This window comes from Physeter macrocephalus, unplaced genomic scaffold (genome assembly GCF_002837175.3).
Source record: "Physeter macrocephalus isolate SW-GA unplaced genomic scaffold, ASM283717v5 random_371, whole genome shotgun sequence".
Classification (NCBI taxonomy): domain Eukaryota; kingdom Metazoa; phylum Chordata; class Mammalia; order Artiodactyla; family Physeteridae; genus Physeter; species Physeter macrocephalus.
Window position 1 is genome coordinate 34363 of NW_021145636.1, and position 20286 is coordinate 54648.

Sequence of the window (20286 nt, forward strand, 5' to 3'; positions counted from 1 at the left end):
GCTCACGGGCCCAGCTGCTCCGCGGCATGTGGGATCCTCCCGGACCGGGGCACAAACCCGTGTCCCCTGCATCGGCAGGCGGATTCTCAACCACTGCGCCACCAGGGAAGCCCAAACTTCCCTTTTTTTGTAATATCCTGAATGGGCCTCTGTCCTATCCCTGTTCACATAAACATGAGTAGCTCAAACAAGGAGAGAGAAGGGATCAGGAAGCTGGGGATGCCTCAGGTTGGAAGAATGGCACCAGCTAAAGCCCCTTTTACAGCATCTTACTTTGTTGTTTCTCCTTCCAACAACTTGTCTGGATGTAATCAATGTAATCCTTTTCTATCATCTTCTCCAGGTCACGCAGAGATGCTCCTCTGTAGGCCTTGTCAAAGTTTTTATCCACAAAGTAAGGCACCTGTAGGTTCTGGGTTTCTCTAGAAATGGTGTAGCCCAAGGTCCTGAAACAAGGAGAGAGAGGCTCAGGTATGCTTGTCATACTTGGCAATATCACTTTTAGCACTGGCCTCACAGAGATCATTCACACAATCACCTCTTCATAGGGCAGATGCAGATATCATTTTCTAATACATCTAACATTTATTATTTCCCAAGCAAAGCAGTAAGTGTAATGTCATCATTGTTGCTATTATGTGAGCATGTTCAAATGGATTCAGTCTCAACATATTTATTTCCTTAAAGGATTCACCTCCCTCTCTTCTCTCTCTTTCTCTTTTTAAATTTAAAACATACATCATGAAGGTTTGTCTTACATAATTATGAAATGATTACCACAATAGGTTCAGCTAACATCCATCTTCTCATATAGATACAATAAAAAGAAAAGAAAGAAGACAAGAATAAAGGAAAAAAAAACTTTCTCCTTGTGATGAGAACTCTCAGGATTTACTTTCTTAACTTTACTATCATTTCCTATCATACAGCAGTGTTACTAATGTAACACTTTGTATGTGACATACCTCATACTTATTTAACTTATAACTGTTAGTTTGTACCTTTGACCATCTTCCTTCAATTCCCCTTCCCTCTCTCCTCCACCTTCGGTAACCAGAGGTTTGTTTTTTTTTTTTTTTTTTTTAGATTCCACATGTAAGTGAGATCATACAGTATTTGTCTTTCTCTGACTTATTTCACTTAGCATAATGCCTTTAAGGTCCCTCAATATTGTCAAAAATGGTAGGATTTCTTCATTTTTTATGGCTGAATAATATTCCATTGTGTGTGTGTGTGTGTGTGTGTGTGTGTGTGTGTGTGTGTGTTCAGGTTGCTTCCATGTCTTGGCTACTGTAAATAATGCTGCTGTGAATATGGGTGTGCAGCTATCTGGATTGACCTCTCTTAGACTGCTTTCCATGTTAAAAGAAGAATGCTGAATGCTTAAAAAACAATTTCTATATTGTATAGGACCTAGCATGGCACCTGGAGCAGAGTGGCTATTGGTGAATGTTGGTTGAATGAAATGATTGTTACTATAAACTATTTAAAAATAACCAGACAGCTTATACCAACTTAGTTAATTTTTAGGACATGATAAAAAGTACTTTACACATAGCCATTAGGTGAGAACTGCAAAAAACGAAGACAAAAGATTTCAATGATACATCCAGGCTAACTCTCAGTGGGTCTAAGATATCCAAAGGTGTCTGGTGCTCAGAAACTTTAACAGGTCTGGGTTAACTGAAGTCTAACCATAAGAAAGTACAGAAGGGAGTTCAAATTCAAGTTAAAACAATGTGATGGCAATGTGCAAAATCCAAGCCGATTTTGTTCAAAGTGGACAAAGTCCATCTTAAAGGAGTTATATTTGACCTTTTCCTAGCCGTTTCCTTTGATCTCTCAACTTATGGATCTTGCTGGATGTCTAAGAGCCATGACTGCTCTTGCCTCCCCCTGGGAAGCTGTTATCAGGGCAAGTTCCTGTCTGCCCCACTGGCCTGACAAGAAAGGAGGTAGCAGTAGCATATGGAGAAATATGGAAAGTCAAGAAATAAGAGGGAATCAGGCCATTGTGTCCCAACAGCAATAACCTCTCTCTGAGTCTCAGCTTTCCTCTCTGTAAAATGAAGATATTGATCTAGAATGATAGTCTTTAGTCTACAGTGATCACCAACAAGATCTCTTCCTGTTAGGTACGGTTCCATGGGGTCCACATTTTGAAAGGTTTCTGTCTGCTAAACTATAATAGTAATGACTCATTTCCCATTATTAATTAAAAAAAATAATCCAGTGATTCTCAGACTTTAGTATGGACCAGATTATCTGGAGGGCTTGTTAAAACTCATATTGCTGGTTCTCACCCCTAGAGTTTCTGATTCAGTAGATATGGAGTAAGGCCTAAGAGTCTGCATTTCTAACATGTTGGCAGTTAATGCTGATGATGCTGGTCTAGGGATCAAATTGAGAACTGATTTAACTGAAATAATTAATTGAAGAAATTAAAAAATTCCTATCAGAGCTCAAATTTTCCATGCAATACAAATCAAACTTTATAATGATTTCTATATTTTTAGCAAAAGCAAAGAAATGAGATACTATGGTTTGACAGTATAGCCTTATGAATAAATATACTATTCTTGCAATTTCTTAAATTGGAAATAATCACTAGATCTTAGTTACTATGTTCTCAGACTCACAGGGGTCCAGCGATACTATCACAAGCTCATTAAGGTCCTTTTTAACTCTAAAGTGGAATGTTAAGGATTTAGTCTGAACCTGGAGTTCGTCCATTAATCCTTCAGAAACCAGCCATTGCTATTCTGCAGCTGACCAGATGATGTCGCTGTAGAACAAAACAATCCAGGTCCTGAGTGCCTGGGAAACTGCCTAAAGAACAGTATTTTTGAGTCTCTGCATTATTACTATCCAGCTGTTCCTTTAAACACAAAATCAGTGTTTTCTACAACAAAAGGTGAAATGGAATGTTAGTAATGTACCAGCTTGTTGTTAAGAAATATTTATAAATATTTGACTTACGATTTATAGAATAGACTATATGGGGGATTAGCAGCTAGCAGCTGAGTGATCACAGATATAATCACAATCACCAGAACTGGAAGTAACTGAATAAATGCAGAATATGTAGTCTGAAAAAGAAAAAGCATTTGGTGTAAGTGCTCTTCATCAATATAAAGCTTATTGAAAAGAGAACAGTTTTCCCAAAGAAAATATGAATTACTGATGTACTGCACATAGCCCAAGGCTTTTCTGGGAAGGTTGTACTTTCTGCTGAGAAGTACCAAACAGCCCCATTCTGTCTGCTGAAAAGGCTGAACAAGGCCCACCTATAATCTGAATTGACACTCAGTAATCCTTCTGCAGCCCCCTTTTCTAGGACCAATGAAGCAGACACCTGTGTAGGAGCTTGCCCAGACTGTGACTCTCATGAGGTCATGTTATTATGCAACTCTCTTGCCTTGGCCTCAGCTGAACGGACTGTGGGACATCTGGGGGACATCAAACCATAGCAGGGATGATCACATTCTCCCTCCTATGCGTCTGGGATTGAGATTCATCACCATTCACTGCTAGGCAATCACTTGAAGAAAGGACACATACTCTGAGGCACTGTAGACTGGACATTTGCAAGGGGAAGCAGAAAAGCCAGGCTGCTTAGAGAGAACAAAACAGATGCAGGGAGGCAGGAAAACTGGAGACAGTCTGGCCCCAAGAGTCATGGAGAGCACAGCTGCATGGGGGCCTGACAGCACCCCAGTTCCTGGTTCCTGTCTGACATAAGGCCCAGCAAGCTTCCTGCCCTTAAGCTTCATGAGACTCCCTTGATCCCTTACCTTAAACCCCCTTTAGTATTGAATATTTTGAAGGGGGTTCCTATTCTCTGCAGTCAAGAAAACGTTTTTCAAGACAGCCCCATAGGTGAACAGATTTCCCGGGACAGTCACCCAAGAATGGATGGGGGAGGGGGTACCATTATAGCTTATTTGGGCCAATTATCCAGCTCTTCTTGCCAGGCTTCTGCTTTCCTAAAGCACATTTTAGCAACATATCTCAAGTTGAACTTCGAAAACCTGATCATACTACATACAAGTCAGCTCAGTACAAGTGTTTATGGGCAGCTGTTGTCCTGTCCTCCCCAGGTACCTGAGGCTTATCTTCTTCCTCTTCCTTCCGTGTCTGCATCCTCTCATGTCGGTGCCGCCGGCGGTAATAGTGGGGGTCATCTGTCACGTTTGAAAACATATGAATGTTTCCTGGAAAAGAAAGAAAAATACTTAGTATGCAATATGGCAAACACCCCTTCCTTGCCTTTTCCAAGGTCTTTGCTTCCAGCTAGGTTCTCTGAGGGTAGAGTATTGTCCCATTTTACTCAGTAGAAAAATACAACAGTAGGTATGTCAAGTGAACCAGCTGGAAATGGGACATGCTTAGCTCTCTCGCCCTTATTTAAATAATTCTTTGTAACCAGTGAGTGAGAGAACCCCAAGAGGCTAAGAAAGAAAGCACTTGGGCCATGAATCCTGTCTGACATGCTCATGTCTGCCTCCTTGCCCAATATCAGATTATGTCACTAGTATCTTTAATAGCACCTAACAAAATTAAATTTACTTCCCAGGCATTTAATTAACCCAACTTCCAACTCTCTGGGGGTACTTTTCTAACCTTTACCTTTATATAAATGCTATTTTGCAATAATGATAATACAGGCATTTTGCTTCTTATAAAACACTTAAAAAAATATCCAATCCTCACAGCAGCCTTGTGAAGTTGGTATTATCAACCCCATTTTTAGGTAAGGAAACAAGATCAGACAGACTAAGTCAAAATCGTGCATAGTTGGAGGGTGGAGACATGCCTTCAACCCCAGATTATCTGATTCCAAAGTTTGCTGTTGCCACCATACCATGGTCCCTCTATTCAGATCCTCAAAATAGATATGGGAACATATGTATATGTATAACTGATTCACTTTGTTGTAAAGCAGAAACTAACACACCATTGTAAAGCAATTATACTCCAATAAAGATGTTAAAAAAATATATATATATATGAATTTTTTTTTTTTTGGCCGCGCCGAGCAGCATGTGGGATCTTAGTTCCCCAGCCAGGGATCGAACCTGTACCCCCTGCAGTGGAAGCGTGGAGTCTTAACCACTGGACTGCCAGGAAGTCCCTATGACTTCTTAAATGATAATTTTGGGATACTAACCTGTAGGAAAATGTCCTCCAAAGAAGACATTGAACAGCTCTTCTGGAGTGATGTCGGCTTCAAAGTCCCTGTAATAATTATAAGGTCTGGCTCGAGGGGTAGTGAAAGTCACCTGTTCATCTCCATATTCATCATAGCGGAGTCTCTTGTCAGGATTGCTCAGGACTGCAAAGGCATTTCCTATTGCTGCAACAAAAACAAAAAGCACCTGAGTACATAGTCTTTGCTGTAGCTGAGGGTGATCATAGTAGTAGCAATGAAGAGCCCGGAGTTGATTGGTGCCGGACAACTTCACAGTTACCCAAGGAGAGGTGCTTGGGCCTAGAAAGTTCACCAAAGTGCTTGCCCTTGAAATCTTCCATGATCTAGTCTGATAAGCCTGAAACAACACTGGACTCAAGATGAACTAAGAAGTACTGTTCTCTGTCATCAAAAATGTGTTATTTCACTTGAGAGCAGTAGTTTATGGTTGGAAACAGTTCCTACATAAGTAGTGGTATTCTAACATGAAGTCACATACAATCTCCTGAATAAAATAATCAGTAAAAATCCTCCTGCTTGGCTAAAAGCTAAGTCCTCACTCATTCGTCTTATTTCAGCTTACTTTTTTTTTTTTTTTTTTTGGCTGTGTTGGGTCTTCGTTGCTGCGAGCGGGGGCTATTCTTCGTTGGGTTGCACGGGCTTCTCATTGCAGTGGCTTCTCTTATTGTGGAGCACAGGCTCTAGGCACGTGGGCTTCAGTAGTTGTGGCACACGGGCTCAATAGTTGTGGCACGCGGACTCAGTAGTTGTGACACACGGGCTTACTTGCTCCGCGGCATGTGGGGTCTTCCCGGACCAGGGATTGAACCCGTGTCCCCTGCATTGGCAGGCAGATTCTTAACCACTGTGCCTCCAGGGAAGTCCCTCAGCCTACTTTTAAAAATGGTCTTTAGAAATTAAGAAATGTATCTCCAGGGAATTCCCTGGCGGTCCAGTGGTTAGGACTGTGTGCTTTCACTGTCGAGGGCCTGGGTTCAATCCCTGGTCAGGGAACAACAAAAAAAAGTATCTCCAATGTCTCAAAGAGGGATCAAAGACTGAACAGATTACATATGCATACCATCACTTCTCCCCCCATGCACAAATGTGCAAACTTTGTCCAATTTCATTTAAACATACAATCAGTACCAACAATCAAAGAAATCTTGAAACAAAATCTTTTAAGACATTCCTACCCGCCTACCTTTAATTCAGTCAACACTATCAGGAACATAGTCAGAAAGAGCATTTCCTTATGATTCTTCTAGCTAGGGAATTATATTAAATATTTATAGCAATAAAACTGCTAGGCAGAAAAAACAAACAGAAAAGCCTAAACAGAGTTGCTTAAACATTCACATCCCTTGAAATCTGGCAGATTTCTCAGAGAAATGGCATTAGTCTGTGAGGTACCTTACATGAAGGTGTGAGGAAATTGTGGGTTATCTGTTTCCTTGTAGAAACTGTGGGGAGAACTAGATTCACAATGGCACATCAACAAGGGTAGCTTGCCCTCTGAGGTAAATGCTGACTTTAAAAAATGTCTCAGATCTATCATTTTTTACTTTTTCTTTTGAAAAATTTCAAATCTCCAGAAAAGACAAAAAATAGTACAATAAAAACCTTTACATTGATTCATCAATTGTTAGCATTTTACCACATTGCTCTCCTCAACTCTCTACACATACATATATAATATGTATTCATTTTTTTTGCTGAACCATTTGAAAGTAGGCTGCAGATAATTATGACACTTTACCCCTAAATATTTTAGCTACGTCTCCGGAGAAGAAAGATATTCTCCTACATGATCACAACATCATATCATAGCTAAGAAAATTAACATCAATTCATTATCACCCAGTGAATCCATGCAAGGTTCATGAATTACATTTGGTTTCACGTCTCTTTAGTTACTTTTAATCTAGAACAGTCTCCCCACCTTTTTTGTTTTTCATTATATTGAACTTTTTGAAGAGTAGTTCAGTGTTCTTTGTAGAATGTCCCATATTTTGACTGCTTCTTTATTAGATTCAGGTCAAACATTTTGGCAAGAATACCACATGGTATTACAACATGTAATGTTAGGTTGTTCTAGTATTGGTGATGATAAGTTGGATCACTTGGTTAAAGTGGTGACAGCTAGCTATCTCCGTTATAAAGGAAAATTTCCCCTGTGTAATCAATAAGTATTCTGTGGGTGATTATTTGACATTATGTGAATATCCTATGCAACAACAACCTATCACCCAATGGTTTCGGCATCCACTGATAATCCTTGCCTTAATCAATGACATTCCTGAGGGTGAAGCTCTTAAGTAAGATTTTTATTTATGTGTTGGATCCAAAATATTTTTTAAGAATATATCACTGAAAGTATCATGGAAATCAATGGAAAAAAGATTCTATCTATAAGCATGTTTTTGCTCTTTACAAAGCTGTATAAAGCTTTTTCATACATGTTAATAACAGAGGTTTCATGAACAAATATTTCATGGTCAAAGAAGTTTGGAAATGCTGTCTAGGCCCTACTTGCAAGTGGCCACTGTCCTATAAGTTCCACAAGAGGAATCATATCTGTTTTACTCACCATGGCACCTGGCACATAGATCTTCAATAAAGATTTGCTGAATCAAGGAATGAAAGGTTCCAAAAGGTGTCACAGAGAAACCAAATATTTTTTCCAAAATAAATTAAGGTAAGTGAATGAGGACAGGAGAGAGCTATGCTAATAATCACTATCTAAGAGGTGTGGCAGGAAATAACAAAACCCTGCTTGTGGCCTCATAAAACAATTACAGGGGAGGCTGAAAACAACTTGCTGTGACCAAACAACATAAGAAGGGCAGAATTAAGCATTAGTTTAGGATCAGACCTTTGAAAGCATCTGTTGCTCCAGGAGCACAGTTCTTGTCAGGATGAAATTTCAGGGCGAGTTTTCGGTAAGCTTTCTTAAGCTCTTCATCACTAGCATTTCGTGAAACCCCCAGAATTTCATAGTAATTTCTGCATTTCTTGATCCTAAAAACACAAATCAGAAATATTTTTTGGTATGTCTACAAAGGCCCCTTTTGTACAATTAACTGCTAAATAGTAAATCAATCCTCTCTCCAATCTGTGAGCCCCAAAACAAACCTAAAAGAAAACTGGTAAACATGTTAATGAAACATACAATTCACTAACAATGTCCTCCTCCCAGTGAGAGCTTAATTCCTTTCAAAGTATTTTTACATCTAATATTTTTTTCTTTCTATATCCCTGCAAGTGGATAGAACAAGTATACTAACACTTATAATATTAAGGCCCAAGCTAAGTCCTTAGAGTTGAACCATTGGACAGCAAGTCAGAAGAAATACCCTAACCATCCTTTTTTTTTTTTTTTTTTTTTTAATCTACCTTTTTTGGGGCTTCCCTGGTGGCGCAGTGGTTGGGAGTCCGCCTGCTGATGCAGGGGACGCGGGTTCGAGCCCCGGTCTGGGAGGATCCCACATGCTGTGGAGCAGCTGGGCCCGTGAGCCACGGCCGCTAAGCCTGCGGGTCCGGAGCCTGTGCTCCGCAACGGAAGAGGCCACAACAGTGAGAGGCCCGCTTACCGCAAAAAAAAAAAAAAAAAAAAAAAAAAAAAAGTTCACATATTCACATGGTAGAAGAAAAATATCCAATAGTACTAAACCATATACAGTGAAAAATCTTCCTGCTTCCCCATTCCCTGTCCTCCAATCTCCTACCCTAAGAATAACCACAGTTAGAAGTTTTCTGCGGGGCGTTCCCTGGTGGCCTACTGGTTAGGGTTCTGGGCTTTCACTGCCATGGCCCAGGTTCAATCTGTGGCCAGGGAACTGAGATCCTACAAGCTGTGTGGCACGAGAAAGAAAATAAAGTTTTCTCTGATTCCTATGTACAGAGAGAGTACATGTATAGAGACTTCTCCATTTTTTTTTTACATAAATGGAAGCATAGTATAATCACTCTTCTATATCTCATTTTTTTTAAACTAACAATTTATCTTGGGAATTGATCCATAACTTATAGAGATGAAAAGTACAGGGATAACAGTTTAGACCACCAGAGTGTTGGTTCTGAACTTTTTGATCTAAGAAGTCTTTTATAAAATGATATAATGGCATGTTATACAGCCTCTCAAAAATTCCACTGTATAATCATGAAGGAATGAGAGTGAAAAAGGCAAATAATGTTTGTATTATCATGAAGATAGTTTTAAACTTGCAGACCCCTCCCCAAAAGGGTCTTGAGGTTCCCAAACCACACCTTGAGAGCGGGTGGACTACAGCATGAACTCTGGAGTCAAAATGCCTTGGTTGGCATCTGATCTTGCTGTGGACTTAACTCTGTGCCTTTGTGTTATCTTCTGAAATGGGCTGATAATTATACCTATATTTCACAGCTGTTATAATTAAATGAAGTATTCATTAAAATGCTTGATAGCATCTGACATGACGTAAATATTGGCTATTATTACAAATCTACCACATTCTACAGGTGGTCAACAGGCACGTGAAAAGACGCTCAACATTGCTAATTATTAGAGAAATGCAAATCAAAACTACAATGAGGTATCACCTCACACTGGTCAAAATGGCCATCATCAAAAAGTCTACAAATAGTAAATGCTGGCGAGGGTATGGAGAAAAGAAACCCTCCTACACTGTTGGTGGGAATGTAAATTGGTGCAGCCACTATGGAGAACAGTATGGAGGTTCCTTAAAAAACTAAAAATAGGGGCTTCCCTGGTGGCGCAGTGGTTGAGAGTCCACCTGCCAATGCAGAGGACGCGGGTTCGTGCCCCAGTCTGGGACAATCCCACATGCCGCAAAGCAGCTAGGCCCGTGAGCCATGGCCACTGAGCCTGCACGTCCGGAGCCTGTGCTCGACAACGGGAGAAGCCACAACAGTGAGAGGCCCGCGTACTGCAAAAAACACAACAAAAAACACAACAAAAACAAAATAGAACTACCATATGATCCTGCAATCCCACTCCTGGTCATACATCTGGAAAAGATGAAAACTCTAATTTGAAAAGACACATGCACCCCAATGTTCATAGCAGCACTATTTACAATAGCCAAGACATGGAAGCAACCTAAGTGTTCATCGACAGATGAATGGATAGAGAAGATGTAGTATATATATACAATGGAATATTACTCAGTCATTAAAAAGGAATGAAATGCCATTTGCAGAAACATGGATGGACATACAGATTATCATACTAAGTGAAGTCAGACAAAGACAAATATGATATCACTTATATGTGGAATCTAAAAAAATAGCACAGATGAACTTATTTACCAAACAGATACAGACTCACAGACATAGAAAACAAATTTATGGTTACTAAAGGGGAAAGCAGGGGTGGAGGTGGAGAGGAGGGGGATAAATTAAATCAGGAGTTTATAATTAACAGATACACACTACTTTATATAAAATAGATAAACAACAAGGTCCTACTTTATAGCACAGGGAACTATACTAATATCTTGTAATAACCTATAATGGAAAAGAATCTGGAAAAGAATATATATATATTCAGTTACATATAACACAACACTGTTGCACACCAGAAACTAACACAACATTGTAAATCAACTATATACTTTAAAATAAAAACCTACTACATTCTTTTAAAAAGCTGCCATATTCTTGCATTTTATGGATGTATGTACATTCCCTACTGATAGGCATTTAAAGTATCTCCATTTTTTTGCTACCACACAATTCAGTTAGGCAGGCAGAGACCCAGAGCCTTGTTGAAGAGTTCATAGTAAGTCAGTAACACAGTTGGGACTATAATGCAGGGTCTGGAATGTCGGTCAGGGCCCTTCCCCAAGAGCTGCCCATGAGGATCCTATGGATTCCCCACCCTAGTTTCCCTTCTTTCATGGCAGATCCTCCCCTGCCTTTCTCTTTCCCTCTCTCCCTTATCAGATATATAATTTGAAAATATTTTTTCCTGTTTTGTGGGTTGATTTTTCAACTTCTTGATGGTATCTTTTGAAGTACAAAAGTTTTTAATTTTGATGAAGTCAATTTGCCTATTTTTTCTTTTATCCCTTGGGCTTTGGGTGTCAACAAGAAATCATTGCCTAATCCATATGTCACAAAGCTTTATATTTGTTTTCTTCTAAGAGTTTTATGGTTTTAGCTCTTACATTTAGGTCTTCGAATTAATTTTTGTATTTGTGTGAGGAAGCGGTCCAACTTCATTTTTTTTTTTTTTTTTTTTTTTTTTTTTTGCGGTACGCGGGCCTCTCACTGCTGCGGCCTCTCCCGTTGCGGAGCACAGGCTCCAGACGCACGGGCCCAGCGGCCATGGCTCACGGGCCCAGCCACTCCGCGGCACACGGGTTCCTCCCAGACCGGGGCACGAACCCGCGTCCCCTGCATCGGCAGGCGGACTCTCAACCACTGCGCCACCAAGGAAGCCCCCCAACTTCATTTTTTTTCATGTGGATATCCAGTTGTCCCAATAACATTTGTTGAAGACTAGTCTTTCCCCCATTAAATTATCTTGGCACTCTTGTCAAAAACCAATTAACCATAAATATAAGGGTTTATCTCTGGAGTCTCAATTCTATTCCATTTTTCTACATGCCTATCCTATGCTGGTGCACACTGTCTTCATTACTGAAGCTTTGTAGTAGGTTTTGAAATTGGGAAGTGTGAGTCTTCCAACTTTGTACATCTTTTTTAAGACTGTTTTGGCTACTCTGGGTCCTTTGCATTTTCAAATGAATTTTAGGATCAGGTTGTCAATTTCTGCAAAAAAGGTAGCAGGGAATTTGATAGGGATTGTGTTAAATCTGTGGATCAATTTGAGGACTATTACCATATTACCAATATTAAGCCTTCCAATTCATGAATACAGGCAATCTTCCCATTTATTTAGGTCTTTTTTTTTTTTTTTTTTTTTGTGGTATGCGGGCCTCTCTCTGTTGTGGCCTCTCCCGTTGCGGAGCACAGGCTCCGGACGCGCAGGCTCAGCGGCCATGGCTCACGGGCCCAGCCGCTCCGCGGCATGCGGGATCCTCCCAGACCGGGGCGCGAACCCTGTTGCCCTGCATCGGCAGGCGGACGCGCAACCGCTGCGCCACCAGGGAAGCCCTATTTAGGTCTTCTTTAATTTCCTTTAATAAAGTTTGTAGTTTACAATGTAAAATCTTACATTTCTCTCATTAAATTTATTCCTAAGCATTTTATTCTTTTTGATGCTGTTATAAATGAAATTGTTTTCATTTTCAGATTGTTCTTAGCATATAGAAAAATAATAATTTTTGTATATTGATCTTATACTGAACTTTGCCGAAGTAATTTATTAGTTCTAATAGTTTGTGTGTGTGTGGGTATTGCTTAAAATTTTCTATACTAGATCATATAATTTGTGAATATACTTTTACTTCTTCTTTCCAATTTGAATGGCTTCTACTTCTTTTTCTTGCTTAACTGCCCTGGCTTGAACTTCTAGCACAATGTTGAATGGAAATGGCTAGAATCTTGTTCCTGTCCTGTTCTTGATCTTGGAAAGCATCAAATTATTCACCATTAAGTATGATGTTAGCTGTGGATTTTTTTTTTAATTTAAGGAATTTTTTTTAAAAATTAATTATTTATTTATTTGGCTGTGCCAGGTCTTAGTTGAGGCATGCAAGATCTTCGTTGTGGTATGCGGGATCTTTAGTTGCGGCATGCAGGATCGAGTTCCCTGACCAGGGATCGAACTTGGCTCCCTGCATTGGGAGTGCAGAGTCTTAACCACTGGACTACCAGGGAAGTCCCAGCTGTGGATTTTTTGAAGATGACCTTTATCAGGTTGAGGAAGTTCCCTTCTATTCTTGGTGTGTTGGACACTGTTATCATGAAAGAGTGCAGGGTTTTGTCAAAAGCTTTTTCTACACCTATTGAAACAATAATGTGACTTTTGTCTTTTATTCTATTAATATGGTGTATTACATTATTTGATTTTCATGTGTTAAACAACCTTGCATTCCTAGGATAAATCTCACTTGGTCAAGATATATAATCCTTTTTATATGTTTTATATGTTGCAGAAATCTGTATCCATCTTGTGATGACTTTGTCTGTTTTTGGTTACAGGGTAATAATACTGGTCTCATAGAATGACTTGGGAAGAATTCCCTTCTTTGGTATTTTCTAAAATAGTTAATGAAGGATTAGTTAATTTGTCTTCGGACATTTGGTAGAATTCACCAGTGAAGTCACCTGGGCCTGGGCTTTTCTTTTGGGAAATCGAATTTATCCATTTCATTCAAGTTATCTAATTTGTTGACATATAATTGTTCACAGTATTCTCTTACATAATCATTATTTTGTAAGATTGGTAGTGATATCCCCTATTTCACTCCTGATTTTAGTTATTTGAGTCTTCTCCCTTTTTTTGCTTGGTCAGTCTAGTTAAAAGTTTGTCAATTTTGTTGATATTTTCAAAAAAACAACTTTTGGTTTTGTAGATCTCTATTGTTTTGCTATCCTCTATTTCATTTACTTCCACTCTATATTATTTCCTTCATTCTGCTTGTTTGAACTTAGTTTGTTCTTCTTTTTTTAGAAGATTAGGTTATTGATTTGAGATTTTTTTAAAAAAATAAACATTTATAGCTATAAATTTCCTTCTAAGTATTGCCTTAGCTGCATCCTATATGTTTTGGTATGTTGTATTTTCATTTTTTTAATTAATTTTTATTGGAGTGTAGTTGCTTTATAAGTGTTTTCATCTTCATTCATCTCAAAGTATTTTCTAATTTTCCTTGTGATTTCTTCTGTTACCTATTTGTTATTTAGTAATATGTTGTTTAATTTTCACATATTTGTGAATTACCTAAATTTTCTTCTGTTGTCAATTTCAAAGAACATACAGTGTTTGATTTTAATCCTTTTAAATTTATTAAGGCTTGTTTTATGGCCTAACATATGGTCTATCCCAGGTAATGTTCCATGTATACTTGAGAAGAATATGCGTTCTGCTGTTGTTGGGTAGAATGTTGTACAGGTGTCTGTTATGTCAAGCTCGTTTCCCCGTCTCTCTTACATTAGAAGCAGGGCAGTTACTTCAGATTATACCCTAACACTCCACTTCCACCTAGCCTTGCCTCTGAGGCCAAGAAGCTACTGTGCTTCAATAACAGTAATAAAAGTAATAATAGCAGTCAATACTTACATAACACATCATCTGTGCCAGGCACTGTACATAAAATCACTCATTTAATCCACCACAGGCTCACCTTTGTACTCCAAGCAGCTGCTCCTCAGTATAAGTGGCATTCCCCTCACCCTGTCGGGTCTGATTCCACTCATGCTCAGACTTCTTTTCCTTTTGTGCCTTCCTGCAGTTACAGCAACCACAGGGGTCATGACTTTCAGGAGGTCTGTCTTCTGGGTATTTGTTTCTTCTAACTGCATCAATGTAAGCTGCAAAGCAACGGCACCTCCATGAGGCTTCAGTCTGACCTGCAAATCAACTTTGCTACTGGCCTTAGCTATCTGGGAGGCTGCCTGTAGGCAAACGAGTGTGAGGCCCAGGTTACTGACATCATGCTGACTTCTAAACACCCATACAAAGCTGAAGAAACATCTTCCTTGAGAAAACAATACAGAAAATACAGAGGCAATCATGAAAACTTTTAATGCCAGAAACGTGAAGCATAATAATGTCCACCATACCTACAGTCATTGGTCAGCAAATAATCTTCACTCAGAGCCAGTAAAGGGGCTCAAGAGGCATCTGCCCAATACCTTGGCTTTAGGTCAGCACAGGGGAAGCCAATTTCTCTGTGGTCCACGGTCAGAAGTGAATTGATCATAACACATTATTTTTTGTCACAATGCCTCCCACCACTAAGATTTAAAGTAGAAATGAGTTCAATTTTTTAACTGACAGTTATAAAACTAATATGTACAATACATTTGGCTAGATAGATCAAGGAGATGTATGCATAAGACCTACTCGTGACCACAAGGAGGATATAGTTTAAAGGAGAGGATTTAATTAATCATAATGCCTGCAGAGTACGAAGAGGGCCATAGCAATATAGTCAAAGAAGGCAGAGTACTCGTGTTCTGTATGGAGGATCTGGGTAAGATTTTAAAAAACCCTTTCTCCTGCTTAACATCTCTTACTGACTACCCACTGCTCGGTGTCCAAATTTCTTATCATGGGCCCAGCCTGTCTCTCCAGCCTCAAATCTCACCACAAGCTCCTTTGTAGTCTATGCTCTAGCCACACCAAACTCCCTTCAGATCATCAATGCTTTCTCTTTTCTCTGTGCCTTTGCACATGCTGTTCCCTCTGCCTGCAAAACTATTCTCTAAGTAGGTCTGGCTAACTCCAACACATCCTTCATGTCATCATATGTAACACTTTCTTCATGAGGCCTCTGACACACAGGCCACGCTGAGTGCCTAGTCAGTATGTCCCCCAAACCTACGACCTTGCTGTGTAGCCCAGGACATTCTGGCCCTGTTTTCTAAATGACTGTTTACCTGTCAAACTCCCTCAGTAGACTTAGAGTTCTGTGGGCTCCGGGGCCCATGTCTGTCAAATCCTGCTGCAGGATCAGCATAATGCAGAGTACATAATAGGCACTGACTGGCTCAGTACTCTTTGCCTGACTGTAGGATGGAAAAAGCTGGCCCATCCGTCCTGATGCTGGCTGCAGGGACAAGACCAAACCCAGGCCGAGGGTCAGGCAGCCCCGTTTGGAGGCGAGGATAAGGACCGGGTAAGCAAGCTGCGGGAAACCGCGTCACCCCGCTGACCCCGGCGCAGGCGGGCCTGACAGCTGCAGGCCCTGGGCGGGGCTCGGGCCGGGGCGGGGCTGGGGGCCGGAGGCAACAAGTCGTCACGGGTGACTTTGGGTACCCGGCCGGGTCCTCAGCTTGAGCCAGCGCTCCTGGTTTCCGGATCCCGGCCCCCTGCCCTGGGCGGTCTCCCTCCTCACCAGGAACCCTACTCAGGCTCAGCATCTTCTCATAGACCTCCATCCTTCATCTCAGGCCCAGGATCTCAGCCCCTTCAGGCGCCGTCAGGAGCCCCATCCCTGATTTCTCCCTGACCCTGCCCTGTTCCACCCTCCGGCCAGGACCTGATACCTTCCGTCCAGCGCTCCCCGCTGCCCAGCGTGGCTGCCATATCGCTTCCCAGTCAGCAGGTCTGCCGAGCCTCCCCCGCGCCCGAGGCTGAAAGGGAAGGGGGCGCAAGAAAGCGCGGGGCATGCTGGTCATTGTAGTCCAATCCATAGGAGCTGAAGTTCATTGGACTACAATTCCCGGCAGGGATCGCGCCAGGGGTCGCAGATGCAGTAGTGTGAAGGGGCGCGACCCTTGCTGCCAGTTGACTGCTTTATGGCTAGCGGCTCACAACCTGAAACTGTGGACACAGTGGGCCGCGCTTTTTCTCATTTGTAGAGTGGGGATAGTGGCTTCGGCCCCGCCTAACACTTCGGAAGTTCAGGGAGACGCAATGAGATCCATCCTGGGAAAGGCATTGCAAACTATGGGCTAGAGGGTGACATTATGACTATTTTTATCCTCAGGGGTGTCCTTTTTAAATATAGCTGATGCCTGTTCTGTGCAAAGTGTATGTTCGGTCCTGGACAGGTTTTGGTGATGTCGAACCTAACCCTAGGGAGAACCAAGAAAATAAGAAAGTGAGAGATATATGTGGTTAGAGGGCGGCTCCTCTGGCATAGCTTCATTAGAGGGACCGATAGGAGTCATGGGTAGAGAAAGAAGAAAAAGGCAGGTATTGGAGCTGGCATTAGATCCCTTATCTTTGCTGTTCCTTATCCTTCATTCATCCCATCCTACTCCAGGGCCCCTCCGAGACTTTTCTCCTCTCCTCCACCCCATTCGTTTCCTTGGCCCATTCCCTTCTTTTCTGAAGGACCAGGCCCTAGGAGATTAGTAAAAAGGAAATTAAGAAATATTCCTGCTTTTCCCCACCCAGGTTTGTATGGGGCCTAGCAAAGAATAAAAGCAATTCTTCATAGGTGGATAGGTCCGGTGTCACTGACTCATCCCTGCAGGTGAATTGGGATGGCCAAAAATCAGGTCTGCGAAAGTGAAAAATGATCATGTACATCCCCAAATAAAAAATTACCTGGAATTCATTGAGATCTTACTCAGGAAGACCAAATCAGTTATGTCAATTATGATATCAACCAGCAGTTACTTAGGTAGTTGGAGTGGAGTGGGGAGATATACAGCCCTAGACACAAACTGAAAGGGTAAATGCCTTCAGTGGTATGCAGTTCCATCCCTTCCCTGCAGTCATGGCCCTGGGATATATGAGCATCAATGTGTTCACAGAAGGCTGGGTCCTGAAGAAGCCACTTGTGCTCTTCAGACAAGGGGTCTGATCAGGGACATCCTTTAGGTGGTTGAATATAAGAATGAAGTGTATTTGGTTTAGGGAGGCTAGACAGACTGATCTAGAAGATGGACAGGGGAAGGTGGAATGTGTCTTGAAGTCCAGGGGCACAGGGCTAAGGTCTGGAGGTACTCAAAGAGGTCAGAGTACCATGAAGTCAGAGGTATCTGGTTGAGAGTGGGGGTACTAGAGCATTGTAGAGGGAATTGGATTGAGAAGGGGTGCTACAAATTATGGGGCTACTTAGGAGTAGAGTCCAGGTTCAAGAATGCTGGACAAGATTTGGGAAGCTGGGGCCTCTTGAAAAGGTATGGTACCTCAACAACCTTTCCCATCATCCTCTGAAACCTCACTTCCTCCTCTTCTAGATGGCTCATTTACTCCTAGATCAGTAAACAATGGTTTAGCTTGCAACCTTCTCAGGTGTTGCCATGCACAAATATCCTAGAGCTCATTTACACCTCAATTAACACCTCTGGATGAATTTTTCTATGACTATATCACCAGGACTAACTTAGAACGCCAAACCTCAATACTTAGAACACTTCTGTGCCAGTTTTTGCTTAAGTGTGCCAACCACGCAACAAAAATAATTCCCACTATCAAATTCAATCTCTGTGTTTGGTAAAAGAGGAAGCTGTGGGCTCAACAGCCTCCAGATAGAGGTGCCAGGGGAAAGCAATCAGCAGGAAGAGTGAGGGCACCTGGGAAGGAAATAAAGGACAAGAACTTGGCAGTTCTCAAAGAGAGAAGGGTAGGTGCAGAAAGAAGTTCAAAGAGGTAAGAAAGGACATCCACAGATCCAGGGGAAACTGCTGAGCAGAGGCACACAATGTTTTCCAGCAGATTCAAATAGAATTGAGTAGTACTAGCCTGGCTTTGGGAAACTGTGTTCTAGACCTAGGCTGGGGACCCTGCAGTGACTCTTTACCTGCTAAACCATTTTACCTAGAGCCAGCCTCGAATTTCTATCAGTTTTCTCTTCTCACTTTTAGAAAAACTTGTTGAACTGTAGTGAATTTTTGCTGGTGATACTGAGGTTTGCCATGTGCCCTATATGATTGAGGTGCTGCCCCATCCAGCCCTGGAAGAAAGATACTGAGTAAATGATCCCTCTATTCAACTGGGCCTGTGCTCCTGAGCTGGCTTGTTGGTTGCCCCCCCCCATAGGATGAGGGGAGAAGCAAAGGAAGAACACACAGGAACCACCCCACGCCTGCCACCCGTTCCTGCTTTGGGGCCCTTTAGTCCTGTGTTAGAATAGGGAGGAAGCTGTCTTCTAAATGGCCACCATCCTGTTGTCTAGACATAAAGGAAGAGATGTGGTTTCAGGGAAGCTACAGGGAAAGGCTATATATACTTGGATTTCCTGTCAGAGGTGGGGTCTTGTATTTACATAAGTAGTAGGATCCTCCAGTAGAACCCCGTCTAATATAATTTGCTAATGCTTCAGCATTAGGTGAATTCATCCTCAACCCCTTCCCAAAGCGTAGTTATTTGGCAATGGGAAAATCAACATGGCTAATGTGGTATTGCAATGTCAGTTTCAGGGTAAAAGCCTTTCAATCTCATACTAATACAAGTTCACCCCATCTCTCCCATATATAAATACCTTAGAACTAACAGCTCATATTTGCAGGACATTGTCCAGAGTCAGGGGGAAGTTTGTGGCCTTATACTGAAGACATCAATTTACCTAGAATGAAGCCCATGTCCTTGACCTAATTAGTCCAGCATGATAAGCAGCTGAGCTAAGTACCCATGGCAGTCAGAATAGCAATAACAATTCAAACAGAATCCAGTACTTCTAGACATTGTTAGGTCACCTGCAGAGTTCTGTCCCAGTGATGGATTTTTGTGCTGGAACTGGCTTGGAAGTCATATGTTTTTTGCATTGTGGCTTAAATAAAATATATCTGAATTATTTTTTAAAATGCTATAGTCTTGCTGTCATAGGTTGGGTACTCCAGGAAATAGAGTCTCTGAGATTTGCATGCTGAAGGTTTATTGGTGAGTGCTCCTGGAACTACAGTTGTGAGGAATAAAGGAAGCAGGATTAACCAGAGGGAGAAATTGAGGCAAGGGGTCCAGGTCTTCATCCCCACCTCCCTGACCCATCAACTGGTCATCAGTCAGCTATGAGCCCTCAGCAGCCAACACTCCCAGCAGTTCAAGATCAAGGGTCTTGATCCTGAAGTGGAACCTGGGTGGTGGTACTCCATGTTGTCTGCTGCAATTGCCAGCTAGTACTTTTACTTCCCAAGTGTCTCCACGTTTACTATTCCATTTTACCTACCAAGTAGCCTGTGAGAGACACAGGGCCAGGTCGGGATCATTCTTCCACATTAATACACATGAACGTGAAGGAAAATCTAAGTCCAGAGAATCTAAGTCCCAGAGTCATCCAAGACTTGTCTCTGGCTCCCACCCAGAGTGATCTCTACTTAAAAGATTGTGTTCATTTTTTCTTACATTTAGAGTTTATAGAACTGTAAAATATAAGAACCCAAAAAGATAGTGAAGGCCAAGTAGTCTACCCACGTAATTTTTTTTTTTTTTTTTTTTTGCCGTACACGGGCCTCTTGCTGTTGTGGCCTCTCCCGCTGCGGAGCACAGGCTCCCGATGCGCAGGCTCAGCAGCCACGGCTCACGGGCCCAGCCGCTCCGCGGCATGTGGGATCTTCCCGGACCG

General features: G+C 41.6%; 1 protein-coding gene across 2 annotated transcripts in view; it reads right to left on the bottom strand.

Moving 5' to 3' along the window:
• The window catches only part of DNAJC18 (DnaJ heat shock protein family (Hsp40) member C18), a 26378-nt gene extending 9935 nt beyond the window's left edge, over positions 1-16443 (bottom strand). Inside the window, exons 1-7 of one of the 2 annotated variants that reach the window (XR_003678469.2) lie at positions 16316-16443; positions 14449-14635; positions 8067-8212; positions 5171-5356; positions 4105-4214; positions 2980-3089; positions 274-446 (exon numbers count right to left, since the gene is read on the bottom strand). Coding sequence is in view for 1 of the 2 variants with exons in the window: in XM_007114699.4 (XP_007114761.1) it covers positions 274-446; positions 2980-3089; positions 4105-4214; positions 5171-5356; positions 8067-8212; positions 14449-14635; positions 16316-16355 (952 nt within the window). In the remaining variant the exon portion in view is untranslated. The remainder of the gene's footprint in view (positions 1-273; positions 447-2979; positions 3090-4104; positions 4215-5170; positions 5357-8066; positions 8213-14448; positions 14636-16315) is intronic. The other variant, XM_007114699.4, reaches the window with a different exon arrangement.
• Between the last annotated feature and the right edge of the window lie 3843 nt (positions 16444-20286).